The sequence below is a fragment of the Chinchilla lanigera genome, unplaced genomic scaffold (assembly GCF_000276665.1).
Source record: "Chinchilla lanigera isolate Chin_1 unplaced genomic scaffold, ChiLan1.0 scaffold00010, whole genome shotgun sequence".
NCBI lineage: Eukaryota > Metazoa > Chordata > Mammalia > Rodentia > Chinchillidae > Chinchilla > Chinchilla lanigera.
This window is the reverse complement of record NW_004955411.1, coordinates 14,573,135-14,599,651: the sequence shown is the minus strand read 5'-3', so window position 1 is coordinate 14,599,651 and position 26,517 is coordinate 14,573,135. Positions and strand designations below refer to the sequence as shown.

Sequence of the window (26,517 nt, the reverse complement as noted above, 5' to 3'; positions counted from 1 at the left end):
GAGTATTTTTTTGGTAATTGTATATCACCAATTCTTTGTTTAAAACAAGCTCTCAGAGTGGTGAGAGGGTTTCATGAGATTACCAGGTTTCTTACATCCATTAAGTGTCTGAGGAACGTTGGTTATAGCACAGGGTGGCTGCAAAGTATTCATCTACTTTCTAATGATTTAGTACAGAGATTTTCAGTCTCCACATTGTTAGCAGTTTGGGCCAGATCATTCTTTGTTGTGGAGGCCGTACCTGTTACAGGGTGTTTACCATCATCTCTAGACTTTTTCCTCCCTCCCCACAACTTGTGACAACTAAGGGTCTCCAGGCTGCCACGGTGCTGCTCCTCCATGGACACCATGGTCCCAGCTGAGAACTACTGGTTTAATGGGATATCATTTTTAAGAGAATGTAAGCAGTGCAAACATGTTCTATCCCTTGTTAGCTCCAGTAAGGACAAAATACTCTTAAGCATGTGTAAATTTCTACAAATGCATATTTTTAAGAGCTGCTGGATTTTTCTAGTTGGAAGGTACTAAAAGAAAGAGTGCTGGCAATCTGAATGGAGTACTAAGTTACAGGGTTTTTAGACTCAGCTTTGATCAAAAATAAATTTCCCTGCCCTAGAAAATTCTTGTGTATCAGTTCACCAGGAAGCCCTAGTTACAGGGTACTATGTACTTAAAAGTGGTGTAAAATAATTTCAGCAATATGCATGTTTCCTGGATTGTTACACAATTAGATGGAGTCAGCAGTTGGTTAGTCTACGTACCAACAACATATAGTATCAGTAGAAAGATTACATTCTTTAGGGATTCTAAATTCCCAACAGTCCCAGGAATTGCTGTCACTAAGTAGATACAGAATTCAGTTGACAGTCATCTTAATTCTTTTAGAAAAGTCAGTTGTGATATGGTGCTGTTAATTGGTTAATTAAAATTTGCCCAGTAACTCTTGGATTAACAAGGACATGTATAGCTAGGTACATTTCTTTGTATTGTTGAGGAAAAGTAGGTGATGTGAGTAAAATAAATACTGGAGGTTGAAAATACCAAGAGAATGATTCCTAAACCAGTTCTGTCAGCAGTATTACTTAGGAGGCTGCTTTAGATGACGGGGGGCACAAGGAAGACTGCTGACTGTATTAATATGCTGCTACGTGGTCTAAGCCGCTAGGGTTTGGAAACAGCTGACTTCGTCTCTGGCTGCTTTCTTCATTGGTGTTCAGTGAATATTCTGCTAGAGCAGAACTCTATCCTTGTCCATCTTCACTGCATCCACCTGCCTTAGATGAGGTACATGAGATGCAAACCACATCTCATTCAGTCATGGCTCCGGTAGTCGTCTCACTTTTTCTACTGTCTCATCCTCACATGCATAATGAATGTTACTAGAACTTTTTGAGGCTGGGCCTGGCAGAAGCTGAGGCAGGAGTATCACAAGTTCAAGTTCAGGTTTAATGAGACCCTGTCTCAAAATTTAAAAAGGGGGAGGGGTTGGGGATATAGATGAGTGGTAATGTATTCAATCTTGAGTGTGGCAACCCCCCCCCCCGACAAAAAAAATCCAAAACTTGATTCTGTGTCCCTCCTCCAGCTATTACTCTTTATTATTGCCCTTTATAACAAAACTCAATTTTCTAAACATCTTCTAATCAATCCTCCACCAACTTGTTTTAGGAAAAAGTTTATACACGGGAAAGTTGGAAGAGTCTTCCTAGAGTGATCCACTTAAACTGGACAGTTACTAAGCAGGTATCTCCTAAGAATCGTGTACTTCAGCTTAGTACTGTTATCCCACTGAAAAATACTGCCCGAATTTAACATCAGGTCCATGCTCATTTTTTCCAGTTTGTCACCTCAGTATTTTTTACGGCCTTCTCATCATTGGGATTCAGTTAAGATTCCAACGTTCTAGAGAGACCCAGGCCTGTTGAGTACTTCCTTGTGCTACCATTTTGAACTTGCTATAAACTAGAAGTGAGGTCTAAAGGTTTAGCTTTCAGATTAAACCTTTTGATGTTTAATCTTGTACAATAACTTTGTACAAAAGTACAGGGGGATGCTAGTGGGCTCCACTGGCACATCATACAATACATGGCTTTTCCAGGGTGAATGCTGGATTTGGACATGTGCTTAGGCTGTATCTTGACTACTACACTACTATTGGCATCAAAGCTTTCTAAATTGCTAATTTTAATCAACAGACAGCACTTTACCTGGATACTCCTCAGTTGGCTTGTCTGTTACTGGCTGCTCTTCAGGATTCACTTTTCCTCCTGGACCAATCTTTAGTTCCTTGAACTTTAATAAACATGGGCATGTCCCCGAGCACCTTGCCTCATCTTTTCATACTTAGTGATCTCATTTTTATCATAAGGATAGCAGATCGTATTCATACCTTTGTGACTAGCTAGTAACACATCTCAAAATTTATGGCTTAAACCAAACTCCTTTTGTTTCCTCTCAAGGATCCCAGTATTAGCTTTCTGTCAGTATAATGAAATACCCACATTAGATAACTTTTCTGTCTCTGTAACAAAAATACCTTAGGTAATCAACTTAATAAAGAGAATTGGTTTATTTTGACTAACCATTTTAGTTTTAGTCTGTGATAAATCAGTCTCCTTGTTTTGGGTCTGTGGTAAGGCAGTGCATCATTGCAGGAGTCCATGATGGAGCAAAACCACTTACACTGGCCAGTAAGCAAACAGGAAAGCGGACTGGCTAGGGTCCCACAGTTACCCTGGGGCACACCCCCAGTGACCTAAGAGTCTCCCACTAGTCCCCACCTCTAAAGGTTCTACCACCTCCCAGTAGCACCATGCTGGACCAAGCCTTTACTCTGGAGACACACGGGCTTTTGGGGGACACTTAGTCAAACCACAGCAAGCCCTAACCACTGGCAATTCCATGCTTCTCGTTATCTTAGCCAAAGTCCATCTTGGACCCATCTAACTTTGGTCCACTTAAAATCTCAGCATCTCTATCACTGTTACACTAGTGTGAGACACTATTACGGCTTGTCTGGCTAATTTCAGTGACCACCTACCTAACTGGTCTTTATTTTGCCTTACTTGTTTCTATTCTCACACGATCTAGAGTGGTTATTTAAGGGCCTTTTATTGTTTCCTAGCTAAGAAAAAGTGATCTTGAAATGGTCTACGAAGCCCTAAATTACCTGCATTCCAGCCCACCCGATTCAGTTCCACTGAACTCTTGCTGTGCCTTGCCCACAGTGGCTATCTCTGCCGCTCCTCCAGTGGGGCTAGCATACTTCTGCTTCAGGACTTGAGTCCTTCAGTGCTCTTTCTGCCTGTAGTGTTTTCTCAGAAGACTTCACCGGTCACTCTTTCACCACTTCGGAAATGTTCAGACATCTTAGAGTGAGGCGTGCTCTGACCAATTCGTTTAAAATTGCAACTTGACATCCTGCTTATTACACTGCTGTTTCTTTTCTGTAATCTTAACATAATTATCTGTTCTCCCTCTGCTAGAGTACAATAAAAGCAAGTGTCTGTTTCCTGAAGTGCCACAAGTGCCTACAACAGGGCCTAGCACATAGTATTTTCTGAATCAAATTCAACTAATTCAGAGTTTTCACATCAGTAGTCTATTAAACAAAATGATTGAGTAAAAATACTCCCTTTGTAAATTCTGCTTGAGGTTGTCAGTTTTCCTGGATTAAGGAACCAAAACAAAACTGCTATTTCATAGGCTCCACTGATAGTTATCACAGTTGGCTTCATGTTTTTTCATTTCATTTCATTTAGGGTACTCACTATGAAAAGGGGGCAGTTTCCATCATGCTTTTGTTTCCATCTTTAAGTAAGACAAGAAAATCAACATGATTCACTGCATTACATACTTTTTTTTGTTTTGTTTTGTTTTTGTTTTTCTCCGGTACCGGGAACCGAACTCAGGACCTTGCGCTTGCCAGGCAGGCGCTTTGCCACTGAGCTAAATCCCCAGCCCCCATTACATACATTTAGATTACATGAGTTCAGCTAAATACCCGGTAGAAAAAAGTACAGCAGGGCCACTTACCTCCGGGAACCTGTGCCTGAGCTGAGGTAAATCTGCTGGGTTTTGAGGCCAGTTCCTCTGTACCTTCTACTGTAAGCCTCTGCTGTAGAATATTGTTTAAAGAAATGGTTCCTAAACAATTTCATATAGTGCTTGCAGTTAAAAGCTGGAAGAAACCACACTGGATATATTGACAGTATCCTTATTAACACAGTACTGGAAACCTTCCCTGTGGCTGACCGCCTCACTTAAATAGGCAAAAATGGAACAAAATCCTTAAAATCACATACATATTCTTTGGACTTTTAGCAACCATTATACAAAAACACATGGTTAAGGACACATTTGACTGAAGGAGGAGTCGAATATTGAGAAACTATGTTGAAGTAATTACTGTAAAGGTAAGTCATAGACTCAGTGATTTCACATAACAGAAATTTATTTTTATTGCCGGTAAGATTCCATGATGGGTCATCCAGAAGTACAACATTTACTACCTTTAAGGCCAAACAGCTTGGAACCTTGCAAGTTTTAAGACTAAAGGGAATGGGAGGCAAAAGCAGTCTAGTAGTCACCAGAAGAAACAACCTTGTAGGATACTCATGTACTTGAGGGCCGACAGTGACAAATGCCAGTGCAAAAAATGAGAGGTAGAGGAAGGAGCACTGCTCCCCATCATGTATATTCCTGGATGAAGAAACTTACTGTATTTATATATGTGATCCAGAAGATTTACTTGTAATTTAATATCGACTGTGGAAAGTACAATAATGTTTGAGAGGTTTTAATTATAATTTAAGCGTGTTATTTGTTGGATTCTAAACTACTCCGAAGTTTTAATATACACCTGTTTGGGGTTAGCAGTGTACTTTCTGCTTAAACATAAGGGGATTACATTTTTGTCACAAAAATAGTCTTCTCCAGTGGCATATAAATATGACTGGTCTCATTTTTCTCTTTAAGCAAAATGTGGTAATTGAAGCTTCACTTATTTCCTTTTTAGCAGCCGCCCCATGTTAGCCTTGCCACATGGTCAGTCTTCCGTTTGGTAGGCTTTATAAATCCTAAAAGTTCTAGCTCAGAAACAGCTCTAATGAACCGGGCACTGGAGATTCAAGTTAAGGAAATTGGCTGTATTGTATTTTTTTTTTTTTTTTTTTTGAGGAAAGGTCTCAGTATGCAGTTCAGGCTGGCCTTGAGCTGACTTTGTAGCCCAGGCTGGTCTCGAAATCGCAACCATCCTCCTGCCTCAGCCTTCCGAGTGCTGGGATTACAAGCATGTACCACCACACCCGGCTGTGTTGTATTTTTGACACATAGGTCAAAAAAATTAAACTATAACCTTTAAATTATATTTAGTGTTTTCCAGATTGACATCTTATTCCAGTGTCAACAAGATATGAATGGAAAAACTACTTAATGCTTAAATCTAATTTTTCACAGTATAAAAACTGCTCTCCATCTTAACTTCTAAAATACATTGGAAAAATAGAGAATTCAATAATAAAAGTTCCAGTTTTGGTAAATTTTGGAATATCATCTTGATATCAATCGGAGACCAAATACTTTAGATTTGATCTCCTTTTAGATTAGGTTAAGAATTTTAGAAATTTAAGGTATTCTGGGATGATATGGTTAATAGTAACTTGTTTTTATGAATCTCTGTAATGCTGTAATGTAGATCTGGAGAAAGTACGAACTTCATTTTTGGTGCTGGGGACTGAACCCTGGATCTCATGCATGCTAACCACATGCTCTATAACTGAGCTAAACCCCCAGCCCGAGAAACTAATTTTACACTCTGCACTTGGACACTGTAGAACTGGTTTTAAAAGGATACTGGATTATTTCATTCATTTCTTCTGAGGCCGGAGAATTTACATCCATTTTTTCAGCAGCTGTCACAACTGTTGCAAAAGCCTTTTGGGTACAAAGAGAGGAGAAAAAAAAATCTCACAGTTGCCAAGTATCTTTTATCACACTCCCTTTGATGGTTGTATAATTAAGCCTGGTTTGCCACTGCTGCTGCTGATAGCTGGCTGGCACATTTCCTTTTCTTCATTATATCAAATCCTTACCACTGATGACCATTTGAAACTAGTTATACACTGAAAAATAATGTCATGGTTTCTCAATAACCTTGTTGCAGAGAACTGAGACATATGCAAGGAAAAGGAGAAACAAAGCTAGTCGAAGTTAAAAGGCAAAGAAAGCCCTGAATCCTTTACTCCCTACCCCAGCAGAATGCCCTCTTTTCTTGAAGGCAGCAATTACAGCTATTTTTCAATAGTAGTATCTGTCAAATAAGGCCTTCAACAGACTTAAGATCTTTGTAACACTCTTCTGATGGGGAAAGAAATACACATACTTGTTTTAAAGAATAACAACAGCTGGCAGTTGCCTTGCCAAGTATTCCTTGTACTTCCTGATCTCTAAATCTGTTATTCTAACTTCTTTTATACAAGAAGAGAAACAGTAGTCAGTAATATAAATAACTGTGGATACCACAGAACTGACTTGAACTGTTCAACTTTTGTTTAATGCTATTAGGTTAGATCATATGTTAAATTTTGACCTGGCGTGAACACGGAATGGGCTTGGTTGAAGAAAGCAGGGTCAGAGAGCGGGAGACTTGGAGGATTGCTGAGTGCTACTTTCTAAGGAACTTCTGAAGTATGATGCAACTTACGCTTTTGTAATAAAAGATGAGCTATTTTAAAAAGACGATTTCAGAAATACCAAAAGTATAAAAATATTTTATTGAACAGCTTATTCTTTTTCCTTGACCTACCTCTGACCAGTCCACAAGGTTGATCAGTCTACTACACTCCAAATGCAGTTTATATGCTATGCAGATGTCAGGGGCAATATTTGGAATGCAGCCCTCTTCACTGTTCAGTGCTTCGTTCTAAAAAATAACAGTACTAGAAATGATTAGGAACAAAATCAGACACTAGTGAATCCCTCTACACCTCAATTTAGTAAACTACTAAATGGAATATTTTTAATTTCCTCTATTAAATTCCCATTTAGGTTTAGGTCCTGATTAAAAGCCCTCTAAGTCCTTATCATTAGAAAAATGTAAGATCAGAAGACAAGCAAAATTTTCATTTTAATCATAAATTATTATTTACTTAGATCATAATGCATTTCTGATTGCCATAAAAAGTTTACAGAATTCTTTAGAAACAGTTCATGAAATGATACTTACAACATCTGTAATTAGCCAAATTCTAGCAATTACAACATTGTATTGGTAAATACCAGCATATCACTAGTAAGAGTGTAAGTTGTCTCTCAAAGAAAAGACTACCTTTTCAGCATTGCAGATCTTAAACCCTATGGAAACCATCAGTGTTTTTCAACCTATTTGAAATCCACGGCTCTTCTAAGAAACACAAAGTCTCACATACATAACCTGGGGCTGGGGATTTAGCTCAGCAGCACAGCGCCTGCCTGGCAAGCTCGAGGTCGTGAGTTTGATTCCCGGTACCGGAAAAAAAAACAAAACAAAACAAAAAAAAGAAACCTATGACCTCACATACGTAATCTACACAAGGTATTATATGTTCCCAAAGACTGCCAAAATCCTACTGGTTTTCTTCTGTGACAGACCATTAGCCAGAAGAAAGATGATGCAAGGATTTTAATTTGTGATTTATATATTGAAAATAATTGTTTTTTAAAATATGAAATCATTCAAGCTATTACCACCATCATTAGAAACCACTGACTTCTTTGGACTCAGTACTCTCTTAAAATACTGAGCATGCTTGTGTGCCATTCTGCAATGGAAAGCCAGTAAGCTGAGCTGTTCTTCATGGGTATCATGAAGCCACTTCTTAAGGATCTTTTAAATATGTGCTGCTGAAGCGAGCATGTCTTAAGTATCTTTCCTGGGAAGTTACCTCTAGGTACTTAACTAAGTTGGTAACTTGCAACTCCTCCCAAATTATTTCACATATCATATAGCATCCTAAATGTTTAGCAGTGCTTATATTACCTGTCATAAGAAGGCTAGTTTTAAAAACCCTAAACTGCCTTAATCTCCCTTGCAGAAAGAGCTGGTCATGACTTGTAGCTGCGTCTGGATTTTAGGCAAGTGGCTCTGCTACCCCAGGCGTTTTTGAGGCAGATTGCTGGCCATTTCCTATACTCGCTCTGCAGATACTCTCCGAAATAGATTTTCTCTGGTTTAAAATCCAAGGTGACATCCAAAAGTTTTATTTTTTTCCATTAGAAACAACATGAATCGTTAAGTAATTTCATTAGGCTACATCGTTTGACCATTTTCGGTTGCTACGTCTGCAGGAAACATTTCCTTTATTTTTACAAGACTAAGCAGCATTATACTCTCAGGCTTCTGCTTATGACCTAGTTTATAGTTTTATCACGTGAAAGGCAAAGACAGTTTCATATGGTCAAAAATTGGCAACATCCTTTGCCTACTTCAATAAGTTGGAAATTCTCTCCAAATACTTTTTACAAGATATATAAGAGGTGCAACTCTAAGTTTTCAACTCTTTGCTCATTAAAATGCAACGGCAAACATAATGTTTTATGACAGTGAAGCTTGGAGCCTGAGCTGGACTGTCAGAGAACTAAATTTGCTTCTTACCTTTAGATAATAATAAGGATTGTTGAGTGCAGTGTGGAGGGCGATTCGCGGAGCAGCATTTAAGTGCTCCCGGAGAGTGTGGGCCGCACTGAAGTACACCACTTCATGGAGCGGCTGCGTCTCAGGAGGCAGAAGGTATTCTCTGAAATAGCCAGTCAGGTGTCAGCATTTGGACATGTATAGGTTTATCTTCGTAATAACTGTTTTATCAGATCTCTTTGTAGGGTTGAACAATTTACTTAAAAAGCAAAATCAATACACAAAAGAAACAAAACCCCAATAGTGGATCTAGTGCAATTTCACTCAAAAATGCACTTTATCCATACATTATTACTATTACTATTACTGTTATTATTTTTTGCAGTACTAAGGACTGAACCCAGGGCTTTTGACTGAGCTACATCCCCAGCCCTTTTTGTACTTTTCATTTTGAGATGGGGGGTCTGGTTAAGTTGCCCAGGAAGGGCTTGAACTTTGAATCCTCCTGCCTCAGCCTCCCAGGAGGCTGAGATTACAGGCATGTGCCATCACAGCCAGCCCACATTTAAAAAAAATTCCTCTAGATTCTTTATAAGGAATATCTGTATTTCAGTTCTGAGTTAAACCTTTAGAAATATATCTATACACACACATACACACACCCCCTACACATTACATTACATATAAGCTTAAAACCTTTAAAGTATAATTCCTTAAAATACTAATGAATTTCTTAAATTCTTTAGAAAACAGATATCCACATTCTCTCCATAGCAAACATTCAGTTCTTTTCTTAGTGTTAAGTATAGCCCTCGGGCTGGGATTTTATAGTTAAGGGAATACTTTCTGGATCTCTCTCTCTCTGGATCTCTTTCTCCCTGGATCTCTCTCTCTCTCTCTCTCTCTCTCTCTCTCTCTCACACACACACACACACACACACACACACACACATACACACATACACACACATTTTAGCTGATGTCTTTCACGGAAATGATACCTTAGAAATTATTTATATACTGGATTTACTTTTTACTTTTGAAGGCACAAAAGACTAAATTTTAGTTTCAGAGTACTGAAAAATACATTGTTCATTAAGGTTTTTTTTCCTTTTTGTTTTCTTGAGACAGAGTCTTACTATGTTGTTCAGTCTAGCCTTGAACTTAGTATGCATCCCAGCTCAAGCCTCAAACTCAGTGATTCTCCTGCCTCAGCTTCCTGAATGTTGGGATTACTGGTGTGCACCAGCATGGCCAGCCTTTTATTAATAAAATTTCAATTTAAAAAATCCAGCATCATTTGGAATTCTCTTTTTCACCTATATGCTAAATGGCAAACCAATTGGTGAAATCTGAACTTAGAAAACAAGGCATTATGAAGTTCTTTTTGAATGTATAATAAGCCCACCAGCTGGTCTGTGGCATGACAGGGAAATTGCTCTTAGGTAGCCTGGAGGGGGCCAACTGGCAGGGAGAGGCTCTGGCTGGACACACAACCAAAGATAGCAATAAATTACTAAGTGGATTAAAATAGTTAACTCACATGCCTCCATAAAGCAGATTCCCAGGGCTTAGTCTAGCCGTGAGCTAAAAGTATATATGTAAGCTACATGACATTGTTAGCTCTGCTCCTATTAGTGTAGGCAAAGAAAAGTAGCTACTTCAGTTCAGACAGCACAGACATTATATCTTTTTTTCCAAGTGTCTTGCCTTTCCTTTTTGGGGAGGATACCATTTCCTAGAAAATGTCCCTATATCTGCTCTAGCCTGGTGTGGTCAGTGGCTTTGAAGAAGAGAGGAAATAAAAACAGGCGTATCACTATTCACCATCTCACTCTTACTACCTCAAGGGCTACTTAGACTGTCCACCTGCTCCTAGACGGCACTCCTTCTCTAGCGTCGGCTGGAATAAAGTCCATTTGCAACGACTATGGTACTCACTGAGGGCCAACATTCTACTACCATCTCAATTACTTAAGATTGAGATAATGTGCTACCATCTGGGGAAATTATTTCTGTGACGTTAACTGCCTGCTTGGGTGGCTACCAGCTTGTAATTTCCAACCATAAATTCTTCCTATACCAACCTGGTGCAGTTATTTCCCAATCACTACCATGATGTCATTAAAATACTCTGTTAAAGTTCTTGCTATTCATTCCCTTCTAACAAGGGAACAAGAGAGAATCAAGTACAGAAACTACTGCCTCGCACTGGCTTTTCTTTCTAAATGTCTTTACATTTAATGTTTAGAAATTCAGGCAAATCCTAAGGCAGAAGGCCATTTGTTGGTATCCTCAAAGAATAACCATCAGAGGCATACAAAATATCTGCCTTTATTTTGTTTCTACTGGACTACAGCTGTTGAAAAACAGTGACAAAACAGCGGCATACATCCTAATTTTTGTCCAACTGTAGACTTAGAGATGGGCATAAAAATACACTTCTGCAACTTATCTGCTGTGAGAAAAAATAAGTGATGAACCTGGCACCACAGCACTGTGTGACCCTCATTTTGGACTGAGATCAGTTTACAACAGATGATAGGCTCTCCCCCAGAGAGAAGGCGCTGGGGGAGCTGATAGGATTCCTGTGAACAAGGGCTACGAAGTGGACCTTAATTTTGGTGAAAACAGTAACTTAGAAAATGGTAATTTTTTTCTTGGCTCTTTGGCAACTTTTTCTTTTTTTGTTTTTTTTCTGGTACCGGGGATCAAACTCACGACCTTGCGCTTGCTGGGCAGGTGCTGTGCCGCTAAGCTACATCTCCAGCCCCTAACTTTTTCTTTTTTTTAGAACCGGGAATTGAACTCAGGGCCTTGTGCTTGCTAGGCAGGCGCCGGGCGGCTGAGCTGTATCCCCGGCCCAGGGAACTCGTTCTTGATTGCCAATACTTTTGCCGAGAGCTCTTCATGATACACTGTGAATCCTGCCTACTGAAGTTTACTGCTAATACTTATTTTTAAAAGCCATCTTTTCTGTAGAACTCCAAGTCCATTTACATCTGTATGTGGGCACTGGGGCAGCGTGCAGAAATGGAGAAGACCTTCCGACGGGTATTAGGAGACCGGGACTGCGTCACATCGGCAGACTCATAACCTCTCTCCGGGCTTCAGCTGCCACATAAGCCCTTTGTTCCTTTTAGCTTTATCATGCTACAGTTCTAATCTCTTCCTTCCTGGGACAGATAATCTTGGTAGAGAGAGTAGATGCTAGTATGCGAGACTTTGTGGTTTCACAACAGAACTCATTTCAGTCATGCTCAGCATTGTTTCAATAATTTCTCAGGTTAAAAAGTCAGATATACTAGGTCAAACATCATTCCCCGTTAAAGGGGAATAGCCGGAGTGACTTCAGAGCCTACAATTTGAGATTTACAGGAACTCACGGACCTGATATTTGGCTTATAAATGATGCTAAATTACTTGGCAAATTTATTTTTACTTATAACTTGACAAAAAGAAAAGTCTGGAGCCTAGGGCTAGAAGTTACAAGAATAGGAGAGCCTTGGAGGACAAAGTTAACTCTATCAGTTCTAAAATGTAATTTTTGACCAGCAGGTCAATTTAATACTGGAATGCAGCACTGTATTATTATACACTTCTGTTTTTGACCTTCTTATCATACTTGGCTGATTATTTTTCCCTATTTCATAGCATTAATACTTTCTCTCCGATAAATTGGACAATGATTCTGCTCTCACACTGTCCTGGAACATGGAACTTTTCACTTTGAGCAAAGACAGGTTATTTGTCAGAAACCCGTTCTTTATTTTCAATACTTAAGCTGCCATTCTTTCATTACGTTACTCTGTTCAGTGCCTCTCCTGCTATTGAGTTTGAACTTCCATTAAAAGACAATAAGCAATGATATACCCTTTTTTCTTTAAAGTATTAAATCACTTTATTTTGTATACTTCTCGTTTCTTTCCTGTAACATAGCCTAAGCTCCTGAAAGGTTGTTTAGACGGGTGATTTCACACTCATAAAACTGGTTTTGGCTTATAAATGATTCCATGATTCAGGATGATCCAGGTTTCCCAAGAAGGAATTACTGTAAAATATTGGCAAAACTAGAGCAGGCTTCTACATTTACTGAGTAGATGCCTGCTTCAACATGAATTCAGTTTTTACAATGAGTTGCACTCATATTATTTAAAATTAGAAGTTCTTTGCTCAGGACAAAATAGAGAAGTATGGCAAATTTGCTCTGTTTTCTGGGTTTGGCCTAGATTCACCATTAACTACTACAAAAGATGAGCAATGATAAAGTGTAAGTCAAACACCTGTTATCATAAGGCAAAAACCACGTGTAACTCCCTAGATCTCCCCACCTAGCCTAATGGATGGGATGAAATGTAAATCCACCCCCCACCCTGCCCTCTCATTCCCTTTCCCTTCCATTCTTCTTCCTTTTCTGCTTTTGTGTACTACGTAGCATGGGCTGGCCTCAAACTCGCAATCTTTTTGCCTCAGGCTTCCAGTGCTGTAATTACGGGTGGGTACCACCAGGCCTGGCTCTTAAAACTGTGTTTTTAACTGACAGTGGAAAAAGAACTAAGTTTCTCATTAGACATCTTAATAAGGCTAGAAAGGGAATAAATAATTCTAAGCTGTGCTGGAGGAACCTAAAAGGGGAAGAGAAAATACCTAGATTGGCTGTGGACAGCCACCACACCCATGTTATTTGGGAGAAAAGCACGTCTTTTCAGCAAAACTCACCTTACTAAAGAGTCAATGAAATTCACAACTTTTTCTCTGAGTACTTCAAACTTGGTTTGCTTCTTACTTGATTTTCTTAACTCCTTCATTTCCAGTAAGGACTATGGGTGAAAGAACACACCTTTCTTGACAATTCTGAGACAGAAAAACTTTCAGAGGGAACTGTTATTCAGGTGGAGGCTGATGCTCTTTCCGTAAGGCAGGATGTGCAGAACAAGAACCAGATCAAAATGGGTTTGTTTATTTCTAAGGCGATCTGGCAAAAACCTCTCCTCCTGGATGTCCTGCTTTAAATACACATCAAGTGGAATTTCAGGGAGAGAGGAAAAGGGCAGTTTGCTTCATACTAAGTTACATGACAGAGTGTTCACGATTCATAATCTATTGGTTCACTTAAAAGGAAGAACAAGAGGAGGAAGAAAAGAAAAAAGGTGGAAGAGGAAAAGGGAGGAGGAGGATGAAAAGGAGGAGCAGGAAGATGGCAACCCTGGCTACTACTACCTTGCCCTTTTGCCATACTAACAATAAACTCCATGTGTTTTGTTTCACTTAAATTGAAATTTTCTGCGTCATTTATTACAATTTGGTATTACGGTACCAACAACGTTCTTCATCTTGAAAATAAAGATCCTAAAGTTAGAACGATTGGAAAAAGAACACACTGGACATACTGTAGGTCAATTTCTGCTCTATACTAGAATGTGAATATGCATTTTAAAAAAATCAAGAGATGTATCTAAAACTAATGACTTAGGCTCTTTTGAATGTTTGATCAAATAAAAAAAAAATACATCTGATAAATAAAACAATTTTTTTTGCACCCATGTTCCCATTTGCCCTTGGTGCCATTTACTTGTTTTTCTGAGACCAGAGAAACAGTTCTCATCTACACTGTCTAGTAAATTGCAGCCTGTGAACATCAGAAGTGAGGATAGCAGGGGGAAAAACAGGAAGTTCAATTTATACGTGAATTACAAGCTGCGCTTGTCTCTGGTTGTGGTTTAAAAAAAGAAATCTGGACAACAAATTGAGAAAAGGGAGAGCAAAATACCATGTAACCAGAAGGAAAAGAGAAGAGACCTGACCTTCTGAAGATGATAGAGGTCTGTCTTCGGAAGCTCCTTGGGCTGTGACCCGGAAGCATCTTCCTCTTTGGCATCTGTTTTTAACATAAAACCACTATATAGCAACGAGGGTAAACCCAAGTCAGGAGAACAAACATTTGTGCTAATCCAAAGGAAGTAAACATTTCATCTTTACTCCCACCCCAGTGTGGCAAAGGATCAAGGTTTCATCAGATCAAGGTTTCATCGGGAAGAATCAAGGTTTCTTCCGGAAGGTAAAGGTCAATAAATATTATATAATTTAAGCTGTAATGAGGTCTTCAAAAACAAACTATGGAATTTTAAAAGTGTTATCACCATGAAAACAAAATATAACCCAGCACAGTCCCCTCAAATCAGCAACACAAAGCCCTGAATATCTATGCAGCTATAAATAGCTTTTTGAAAGAAACAATCACACAAATTAAGATGGTAAATAACAAACTACACCCTGGCAAACCTGATTTCCACCTTCCAACTCACTATTTTTGATCCCAAATTTTTTGAGTATGAAGGGGGAGTTTGTACAAGTTGTAAAATCGTCCACTAAAACATTTGGTATGTCTTCGGCAAAGGGAACAGAAATCCCTGACTAGTAAAAATGTGCAGCTGTGCTTCTGCAGCACATGAGCCTCTGACGCCCTCTTCCAAGTGTAAGTGCACCTTAGAAATTTTGACATCACATGTTTGGTTTGCCCCAAACCTAAGACAAGGGGATACAGCTGGGGAATACACATTATCTTCAAAGAATACATTTCTTTTTAGCTATTAATCATTTCTGGCTCAAGAAAAACACAACTTGAGGTTATCTACTAAATTCTTTACTCCATTTCATTAACATGTAGCAGAGCCTCAAAAATAAATCTGATACGACACTCGGCCCCACCTAACCCTCCCCAACTGTAATTTTTAAGTTTTTAGTGGTACTGGGAATTGAACCCAGGGCTTTTGCACTGAGTTACATCCTCAGCCCTTTTTTTTTTTTTCCTTCGGTCTTTTTGAGACAGGGTCTCCTATGCAGTTCAGGCTGGCCTTGAGCTCACTTTGTAGCCCAGGCTGGTCTCGAACTCACAATGATCCTCCCGCCTCAGCCTCCCGAGTGCTGGGATTACAGGCGTATGCCACCATGCCCGGCCCATTTTTTGAGTGAGGGTCTCAAGTGGTTAAATTGCCCAGGTTGTACTAGAACACTCAATCTCCTGCTTCAGCCTCCTAGAGTACTGGTCACCTCTCCTAGCTTTTCCAACTACAATTCTAAGCCAGAACTGTAATGTGTAATTAATGGTAAAGAATCAGAGATAACACACTGTCAAATACTTCTATTTACTCAATACAGGGAGTTTGATTACACTTTTGTTATATGATTTTTGAAAAATTGAGAAATACAGACATTTCTTCAACATGGTGGTTTTCCTTTAATTTGTAGCTCAGTTGGAAGACCCTGACTTTAATCCCCAGTATCACAAAAATTAAAATAAAAATTATTATATTTGCAGTTTCTTTTTTACAGAAATCCCCATTTGGCCAATTTTGTGTAAGATTGAAACTTACATATTCTTCTAAGCCTTTTACCCTATTTATATTCCATAAGGAATTGGGGGCTTTACAATTGTGAACTGGTGAGAAAAAAAGTGAACTGGTGGTTAAGAGAAGTGGGCTCTAGTCTAGGTGCTACCAACTGTCTAATTTCAAACAAATTACTTTCTCTTCCTGGAGTTTAGTGTCTGGCTGTAGTGGACTCAAGGAAGCCCTTTAACATTTTTATGTTCTGAATTGCGTTTTTTTTTTTTTTTTTTTTTTCAAGTGCTAGGGATTGAACCCAGGGCTTTACACATGCTAGGCAAGCGCTTCACCACTGACTACATCCTCACCCCCACTTCACGTAGTTTATTAGGTCCTGCCGTGGAGCAAAAGAACAGTGTGCACACCTAACCCGCAGGAAACCCCCTCAGCGCCTGCGGAGAACTCCTACCTCCTATCTGCTCATGCTGCTCTCCTCAAACTTCCCCTTTCGTCTACCATAACTGAGCACTCATCAAATGCCTTGCACTGGAGCAATGGAGAGATCTGGAGAGCTTTCTGCAAAAGCAGTTCCTAAATCCAAAGGATTTTAAAGACAAAGTAACACTTTCCAAAACAGAAAGGATTAAAATGGACATTCCAAATACAAACTTTCACAGTGCCATGTCTCTGCACTTATTTACCAAGCAGTCTCTTTCCATAACCTCCATTAAAACTCCCCATAAACAGCGGAAAAGAGCCAGGTGTGGTGGTGCACGCTTGTAATCCCAGCACTTGGGAGGCTGAAGCAGGAGGATCGTGGTAAGTTCAAGACCCGCCTGGGCTACAAAGTGAGCGCAAGGCCAGCCTGAACTACCTAGTGAGACCCAGTCTCAAAAAAAAAGACAAAAAAAAAAGAAAAATAGTGGAAAAGTACATTAAAAGGTACACACCAGATATTTGGTTTTAATCAGAACAATGTTGTATTATTAGGTTAGCAGTAGAGCAACAGAAGGGCCCAGAAAAGTCAATGATCAGTATCAGTCATGATGCCCCATTGGAACACAGATCTGTAGCAGAAAATGACTAGCTACATAAAATCAGGCACTCCAAACACTCGGCAAATACAAGTCTTACAGGGAGGCTATGCAAAATACACGATACACGAAACTCTTACCCTACAACACTGGGAAGTGCTGGGCTGCCTCACTTCATTTAGGAGAGGAAAATCTAAGCCTTTGTAAGTCAGATTAAAACAAGCTTCATACATGTTTTGGTAATCAGCACACCAGTGAGCCTCACTGCTGTGGAAGCAGTTTGTAGTTAATTTTTCAGGCTTACAAATGATTTGTAGTTTAAAATGCTCTAAAAAACTTGATAAAATGCTTAAGAAACACCTAACAGAAGCCCTCAATTATGACGGACTGATATTCTCACTTTTTGGATTTCTTTCTGTTGCCTTTTTTTAAAAAAAAGTAAATCCTTTAAACTGTGAATTTTTTTTCTTTCCATTTGATGCTCTTCACTGTTTAAACCAAATCTAGAAGAGAAGCATCTGGCCTATTTATGATGCTACAATTTCGCATTCTGGGGCTTGTTACACTGACTGATCACGATCTACTTTATTTCTTCATCTCTTAGCACAGCATAACAAGGGCTTGTCCATGTCAGTTCAGTTAAATAACTGTCACAGCCTCTAGAATTTACAGGATATTATACTCTTACCACCAAGGCTCTGAAACTGGGCCAGGAACTCCTCTATTCTCTTTCTTGTGCTGCCAAGCTGGTTTTCAGAAGAGGAATTAAAAACTTTGAAACATTTCTGAAGAATAGTCATCAGTTCATCCTTTGCCAACATCCTAGAAAAGAATCAGTGAAGAGATATAACAGGCAGATTAATATACTTAAAAACATCTCTTACATATTAATGGTTCTGCTCAGAAGATCATATAAATTCTTCATTAGTAGTTACTGACTTTCTTTGGTAGAGATTCTCCTCAACATATGCGACATTTAGAAGTATTCCGGAAGACATTACACCATAAAGCTTAGTTTAGAAATATACAAAGATGTGAGCTCACAGCCTGGCTCTGGCACCTGCTATGTTTGTAACACAGAACAAGTTTATTATGTACGTCTGGCTTCCCTGTCTATGAAATGGAAATAACAACTAATACATTTCACAGTTTAGATGGAGACTTAAAAATTAAATGAGGAGATGCAACCAAAGAGTCCAGTACAGTGCTTACCACACAGTTTTATGTTAATTTCCTTTTCTTTCTGATCTAAATGTACAAAAGAGACAAGAAATTCTACTGAGAATATGACACGCTAAATGCAAGTTTCTTTAAAAGCATCAAAAATATAAGTGTCGTAGTCATTTCCTTATTATTACCATTTATCCTAGCACCGTGTCTCCTACGGGCTTTTAATAAACACCAATGAGCTTATCCACTGCACTTCAAACAGGGTCCGCAGGCCCGCTTGTTATTTCTAGCACAGGCAGAGTGGTTCAGTAACTCATCCAAGGCTACACAGAAAAAGCTTTATTAGGAAGGGGAACAGACACAGACACTCTAAAATGAGGACTGTGTTCTCAGAGTCGCTACTGCAGGACCTCTCCACTAAGATCACATCCATCACAGTATGAAATGGAGTCAGCACTGTAACGATTACATGGTGGCATCACGCAGACACACATTATTTCAGACTATAATGATCAAATGTTCTGACATTAATCATGAAGAAACAATAAATTAAAACCTCAATGGGTCATCCTATAAGAGTAACTTAAGGGTAACATTTTTAATAACAAAATTTGGTTCAAATATTGACATAACTAAATTAGGAAAAAGATATGAGAGATAAAAACTATTAAGAAATGAAGCAGTTACTTCAACCAAAATTTAAATTTACAAAATAAAAAGTTTACAACCAGTAAATATAAAAACTGGTAAGGTAGGCAAAACATAAATTTTCCCCCAGTATTAAGAAAAAGTATAAAAGCTCTTTCTGCAGTAACTACCTAAAGTGTCATGTTTTACTTGTGAATGAAAGCCAGCTAACAGGTCAAAGAAAAATAAGCTAAGACATTTCATTCTTGATTATATTTGCAATTATTTAAAATTTCTGGCTTTTATTGCCCTGTGGAACTAAACTTTAGGAATTAACTAAATCACCAGCACTGGAATAATCTGTTGCACCTACGCGCTAGCCTTAGTCACAGAGACAAGATCAGCACTTGCAACGGCTCACTTAGAGGGAAGAAGCGGCTGAGAGACTGCTGGGGGACGTCTAGCCCACATTAGTAGCCCACTTTAGCTACACACCGCCACATTGTGCACCCATTCTGAGCTACAAATAAAGGAATATCAAGGAAGGTCAAGCCTACGCTACTAATCTTCAGTGTGCCACCCTCCAAAAAAGCCCCAAAACCCCCAGCATGTCACATAATTTTGAAAACAAACTTGGTCAGTCATAACTTCGAATGTGCCATTTTACTGGAGGACACAGCTCTCTCACCTTACATGTAAACTTCCAGGGATTCAGAGAGTTATTATTCCTTAGTCTTAGCCAAAAGTATGTTCATACAGTTTTCAGAGTAGTGAAAGATTTTACACTTTTAAAGTACTCTCTGGTTTCATGTAAAAGATTTGAGATAAAGCTGATTAGAAATTAATAACCCTGCACCATCATTCACTAAATGTTTTTCCAGTGCAATTATATAACCACAGAATCAACAAAGATGCCTATCCTTACCATTATTAAACATCATTCTAGGCTGCAGTCCACGATAAATTTTAAAAGAAGTAATATAAACACTAGAAAGATGAAATTCATTATTTATATAGATGTGACTCTATAGTTAGAAAATCTAAGAAATCTAGAAATATTACAGTAAAGGGATATATAAATATGTGTAAGACTGTGGGAAGGTATGATAAATGTATGTCTATATCCAGACATATGTAATCAACTAGTAATGGAAAAAGACAGCATGTTCAACATGGTAAAAAAAAAAAAACCAGAATGTTGCCAGAGGAGGTTATGTTTTGAATCTCTCTGCAGTTTTCATTTTTTCTCTTCATTCTTTGTCCACATGAAATATAACCCAGCAAGTCATATCAACATCTAAATCTAGAGGATAAACAAGAATCTTCTCAACCCGTTAAGCTTTTGGTTGCCAAGCAACCTAGTGTTGAACAACTTTAGAAGCGCTACCAACTGAATGTCAGGCTGCTACAGGTGGGAGGAGAGAAGAAGGGTACAGAGAGATGCCCTTGATGTCAAGGCAGAGCCTGTATCAGATCTAGAGCCTGCTCAAGTGCCAGAAGCGGGTGAAAGGCAGTAAATAAAGACTAGCCAAAACAACGCAAGCTATATCTGACTTAAAACTCTCAATAAAGTTATATGTTTTCTAAAAAAAAAAAACAAAAACTATAGAACACACAATATAACAAATGTGCAATACCTATTAAAATGTCTTGATTAAATGAATAAAGTTTAAATTCTAATAATATTGCAAAGATACAAAGCATTCCAAATCTATACTTCTAATACCTTGTAAAACAAAATTCCAGTGGATACTCCAAAACCAAATACAATTAATCAAAAATGTATCTACAGCCGGGCATGGTGGTGCATGCCTGTAATCCCAGCACTTGGGAGGCTGAGGCAGAAGGATGGTTGCAAGTTCGAGACCAGCCTGGGCTACAAAGTGAGCTCAAGGCCAGCCTGAACTGCAGAGTGAGACCCTATCTCAAAAAAAAGACCAAAAAAAAAAAAAAAAGTATTTATGAAAATAATTATTTCTGAAAAAGAAACAATGTATATATACTTCAGTGACCATAGTGGGGCTATTAGTGTATCAAAAACTATAAGCTACAGTGATTAAAGTCAGACAGTACTTACTTAGATAAAAACAGACAGGTAAATCAGAGAACACAAATCCAGAAAAAGATAAAGGTAGGTATGGAAGTTTGTTATATGACAGAGGTAGAGCGTTAAATCAATAGGGAAAAAAAACAAGTATTAGAATAACTACTCTGAAACAAAAACAATAAAATAAAACAACCAGATCACCTCACATTATGCACACTACTGTATTTCAGAGAGAATAAAACTGTAAGTATGGTGTGGGAGGAGGATAAAGAATAAACCCACCACTCAGAGAACACTAGAGGAAAACAAAGGAAGATATTTAAGCCTGGTAATATCCAGCAATAGCAAGACTATGAGGAAACACTGAACTATTGTTGGGGTGGGTTTATCTTTATATTTGAGACTCAGTCTACATCTGTGTATTCATTTTGTGGAAATAATTATTCAAATGTATAAACACATAGGCTTGTGATTACTGTTTGTAATAGTTAATAAGAAACACCTTAAATACATATCAAATATGGGACTGATGAAATAAAATGTTAACACTTTCAAAATATGGGACATTGGCTGGGTGTGGTGATACACACCTGTGATCCCAGCACTCTGGGAGGCTGAGGCAGGATTGGAAGTTTGAGCCCCACCTGGGCAACTTAGTGAGACTCTGTCTTAGAATGAGTAATAAGGGCTGTGGATGTAGCTCAGTGTGAAGGCCCTGGGTTCAATTCCATGACTGCCCTGACTCAAAGGAAGAAAAAGGGTATTATATGACGAGACTAAACAAGAACGTACAAAATAGTATGTACTATTAATGACAGCTAACATTTATATGCCCAAATGTATCAAATGTCACATAATGTAATACTGGTTAGGTAGCTCCTATTATTATTCCTGGGTTAAAGATGAGAAAACACAGAGAACTTAATTAATCTGCCCAGGATCCCAAAGCTTAGTAAAGCTGGGATTTTATCCCAGACATTCTGGTTTACACGCATGCTCTTACCAACCATGCTGTGCTGCATTTCAAAGCACAGTGTCCATGGCAGAATACCAGGTGCAAAACACACACACACACACACTGCCATGACAAACACAAAACGAACACAAAAGGGAAAACGTGTAAGTTGTGGGATACAGGCTAAAATCATAGTATGATTTTTTAAAAATATATTTGTACCTGGAAAAATGTGAAACATAAAGTGCTAATAGTACCTGATTGTTTTTCAAAGTTATATAAGAGGCAATGTCAGAAAAATACTGTTCTGTTTTCACTTATCTTAGTATTAGCGAGACTACAGCAAGCACTCTGGACAAACCAATTCTAACTGAACAGAATTACTTGAAAATAATTAAAAATTTAAGAAGTTTATTTCATTCCAGTAAATTTATTGTGCATGTCTATAATCCCAGCATTTGGGACATTGAGGCAGGAGGATCGCCGAGAGTTTGAGGCCAGTCTGGGCTACATAGTGAGTTTAAGGCAGCCTCAACCAGTGAGAACTTGTTTCCAAAAAAAGACACCTGAGTTTGTTGCATATAATAATTCAAATAAACTCAAATAGAATATTAAGGATTGAGAACAGTTACTACGCCAGCATTTTTCAAACTGGGTCTTCAAAATGAGGTTTCAACCTCTTAGTCATAAAACCATTCAAGCATTCAAGAGACATATACTGAATGCCTACTGCACATGAGGGACCTTTCTGGGTATCTGAGGTATACTCTGGTAAATTAAAAAAGAACTGCTTCCTCACAGAGCTTACATTCTAGCTGGGGGTGGGAGAGACTCAGACAAATATTACCTATCACATAGGTACTACATTTATCCTTTCTGAGAAAAGAGTCCCCAGTGATCTAATAACCTTGCAATAAGCTTCACACCCTAAAAGTCCTGCCACTGCTTAGGAATACCACAACGGGGACCAAACTTCCAAGGCAGGAATCACTGGGGGACAAACCACATCCAAACCATAGCACCCTCACCTCTGGGTTTTGCTTAGTACCACGGTGACTCTTTTCATTTATATGTCTGCACCCTGTGCTGAGATGACGTACTGGTTAGGGCTCTCTAGGGGAACAGGATCAATACAAAATATAGATATAACTACTGAGAAGAGAAGGGACTGCTGCACTTTCAGTTGCATGCAGGGTAGTTACATTGTGCAGGTGGAATTAGGAACTAGCTATTGTCTTTATTTGGCGATTAACTCTGGTTGAAGATGTGCTTGGGAATGAAGTTTACATGGGGAGGATGTGGTGGTTAACCCTGAGTGTCAACCTGAGTGGCTTTGGGCTATGTCCCAGAGACGGATGGACCATACTTCTTGGTGTGTCTGGGGGTCACGGAGGCATGGACTTGGGGTCTGTGTCCCGTGTCTATTCCTCTCCAGCCCTGTTCCTCTGCTGTTTCTCAGCCATGATGGCCTAAGCATCTTCGCTCCATCATGCCCTTCCACCATGATACTTCTGCCTCGGAGACACCGACCATGAACTGAATGCCAGAACCCAGGAACAAAATTAAACATCTCCTCTTTTAAGTAGTGGGTGTTTGGCACTGTGTCCCAGCAATGGGAAAGCTAACTACAGATGATTGGTGTCACGATGCGGGTAGGGTGTTTTGGGTTCATAGAAGCTCATGCACCCTGCTGGCTCATTTGAAAATTATACATATCCTCCAAACATGGATTACCAGCTAAAAAGCTTATAAATTTCCTTTCACATTGGTACTTTAATTCACAAACTTAATTCTTTCCAGAGTTAATTGGCTGAGAACAAAATCAAATCCAATGGTTAGGTTTAATGTTGACTTTATGGGGGAAATTTGATTTGGCTCTTCTCCAATTTGGTTTGCAACCAGAATCATGGCAAGCATTAAGTTCATGAACCAAGGTACCACTGTATTATCACTTCTCAAATGACTGAAATAGGGATAGAAACTGGGCTAGACTTTGAGGATTCAGATTTAGTTCTGATCTATCAGTTAGAAAAACATAGTCAATGTTTCTGCCGTTGCTTTCCTTCTTTGAAAGCAAATGGGATCACTCCAGATGAGTAATTCTCAACTGATGGGGCAAAGGGACAGAGTAAATTTCCCTAAGAAGCAAAGCAAATTTTGCATTACTCTATCTCCAAGCCAAGAATCCCCTGCTACTAGTGTAAGTGCAGTACCTCTCAGGTCCAGCCAATCCATTATGTTCCTACCAGTTAAGGGTTCTGGGGGGCCAGCGAAAATAGGTCCTGGTGCAGGTGCACTGGCTGGCAGGTGGGGCAAGCAGACAGGAAACGTCCGAAGCAGCAGCGAGAATACGAACCAGGAGGTGGTAAGTTAGGTGAGCTAGGGTTGTGCGCCGGCACACAGACACACAGAACAGAAGCAGCTGGGGCCACTATTCTGTAAAGGGTCTGGGAGAACTGAAGCAACAGAAGACCAGTCCCAGCCCCCACATCAGAGGCCAGCATTAGCGCCACACCCAGCCCAAATGCCATGGCAAACTTGGCCGGAGTACACAGCACCTTTCTGGGATCTGACATGGACACTACCACAAAACTGTGGACACTGGATGAATTTTACTACTTTTTCTTTGTTTGGTTATCCTTTTTCTATACGGTTGGGTTTTTGGTTTTTTGTGGTTCTTTTTATTTTTGTTTTTTCTATTTTACTTTTAAATTTTTTCTTCTTTCTTTTTTCACTGTTTAGGTTTTTTACCCTTCTTTTTCTTCTACTCATCTTCTTTCTCTCTTTCCTCAACTACCTCTTGAAGTTCTGGTATCTTAATGTGAGCAAACACTGTCTCTTCTATTTCTGGTTCATATCAATACTTCTTCGCTTTTTTTTCATTCTTTCTCTCCTGTGTCATCCAGTTTCCCAAAACTTAGGTGAACATCCTTTGTCCTCCAGTCTTGCTTCTACTATATTTGACCTCATTTATCTCTCTTGTCTCCTATCCTGCTCTACCCACCGCCATCAGGGTAAAATCACTCTGCAAGGGGAAAATCACTGCATACAATCCTGGTACATGTTGGGCTTTGTTATGTAACTGTGGAACTTGTTCCTATGGTTAAAGGTATCAGGTTAATAGTTACCACAGTTTGTTAGTAGCTAGGCTATACTTGATACTATTGTTATTGCTAACTGTACTACTTTAACCAGGATGCCTCACATGTTATAATCAGTTTTTCTTCCTTATATGATAACACTGTGATTGTATGGGGTCATAATCATCAACACAGTCCAGTACAAAAGGACTGAGTGCTGAGCCAAACAGATAGCAACTTCTCATCCTTAATAAACTGGGAAGGTAGGTTCTTGGGATAGACATAAACACCAAGAGCCAACTACATCTAGAAGACATCCCTGAGGAACAAACATTTCCTAGGGAAGCCTCAATTCTAGTGATAAAGTTATCTACCATAAGAAACTGGCAAGCATCAACACAAAAAAACAAAATTTAAAAGAAGGATTCTGATTTATATTGACCTTGAAACTATCAAATTATGCAAATATCTGTATTTTAGAAGTCTGAAAAACTCCTAGTCTGGTGTTTTATTTCTAGATGGGTATTCAGAAGTTCTCTCCAATAGAAGGATAAATTTTTCCTCTGAAAGTCCTTTATAGCTGACCTAGAAAAGCAGGAATATTTATCTAGTTCACTGATGGGTCAGCATCATTTTTATTATTTTCTGTTCCCAAAGTTTTTTTAACTTATTCTTTTTAAAAAATACATATTTTTATATAATGATAGAATTGAGTAAAAAATTAACCCACATCCTATATAAATTAACCCATATATCCTATATATAAATTAACCCACATCCTATATAAAGGATGTAGAAGACAACCTGTAGAACCACTGCACACAAGCCAAACTATAACACACATGCCAAGTGCACACTCACTCACCCTCCCCAGCCCACTAAAATGTTCACAAAGGGGCCAGAATTCATACGTCTCTCGGGTCTGCATAGCACCTGATGGGACGGTCCTACATGTACCACTGGTGATTTAAGTTGGGGGGAGCATGTTAATGATCACTGCATACATTTAAAAAATATGTGATATAAAATTCTCTCTTTTTTTACTCATGCATATATGACATAAATATTTGCCAGTACTATCACTAATTTTTTAAACAGAGCCTTGCTATATTGTCCAGGATGGTCCCTAACTCCTGGGCTGAATTGATCCTCCAATCTCAGCCTTCTGAGTAGCTAAGACTAAGATAGGTACTAACATGCCCAGCTCCTTATAAATGTTGTTTAATGGTCATCAAATAGACCAATGGCTATATAAACATAGTAGTTTTTAGAAAAAAATAATTTTTCAGGAAAAGTAATATATATGCTTTTTTTGTTGTTTTTTCTTTTTTGCACAGTACTAGGGGTTGAACCCAGAACCTTTACTATATCTCCTTTTTTAAGTATTTTAGATATTTGCAATGAACAACAGATGATACAAGCAGCTTGAAGTCATACTTAGAATGTGGATTTCAGCAGCAGCTAAGTAATATTAGGCAAGTCAATCTCTTATCTGTTTTCCAGGACTGTAGGAAGGATAACAGTTTTACCATAAAGATGTACTACATTAAGTGGGAAAATATTCTTATTATGCTTAACAGTGCAAGGCACATAACTACTCTTCGGGCCCCCTGCCTCGCAGACGCCTGGAAGGAGGGCTCCTGGCACCTGGGAAGCTGTGCGGGGGGG

At 38.9% G+C, this 26,517-nt stretch overlaps 1 protein-coding gene across 2 annotated transcripts in view; it reads right to left on the bottom strand.

The window, feature by feature from the left end:
* Positions 1–4,435: 4,435 nt before the first annotated feature.
* Orc3 (origin recognition complex, subunit 3) overlaps positions 4,436–26,517 on the bottom strand; it is a 67,230-nt gene continuing 45,148 nt past the window's right edge. For both annotated transcript variants that reach the window (XM_005377732.2, XM_005377734.1), the window contains 7 exons: positions 17,659–17,792; positions 14,416–14,489; positions 13,331–13,431; positions 8,633–8,774; positions 6,806–6,922; positions 5,855–5,934; positions 4,436–5,119 (listed from right to left, as the gene is read on the bottom strand). In XM_005377732.2, coding sequence (XP_005377789.1) covers positions 5,014–5,119; positions 5,855–5,934; positions 6,806–6,922; positions 8,633–8,774; positions 13,331–13,431; positions 14,416–14,489; positions 17,659–17,792 — 754 coding nt within the window. In that variant the 3' untranslated portion in view covers positions 4,436–5,013. The remainder of the gene's footprint in view (positions 5,120–5,854; positions 5,935–6,805; positions 6,923–8,632; positions 8,775–13,330; positions 13,432–14,415; positions 14,490–17,658; positions 17,793–26,517) is intronic.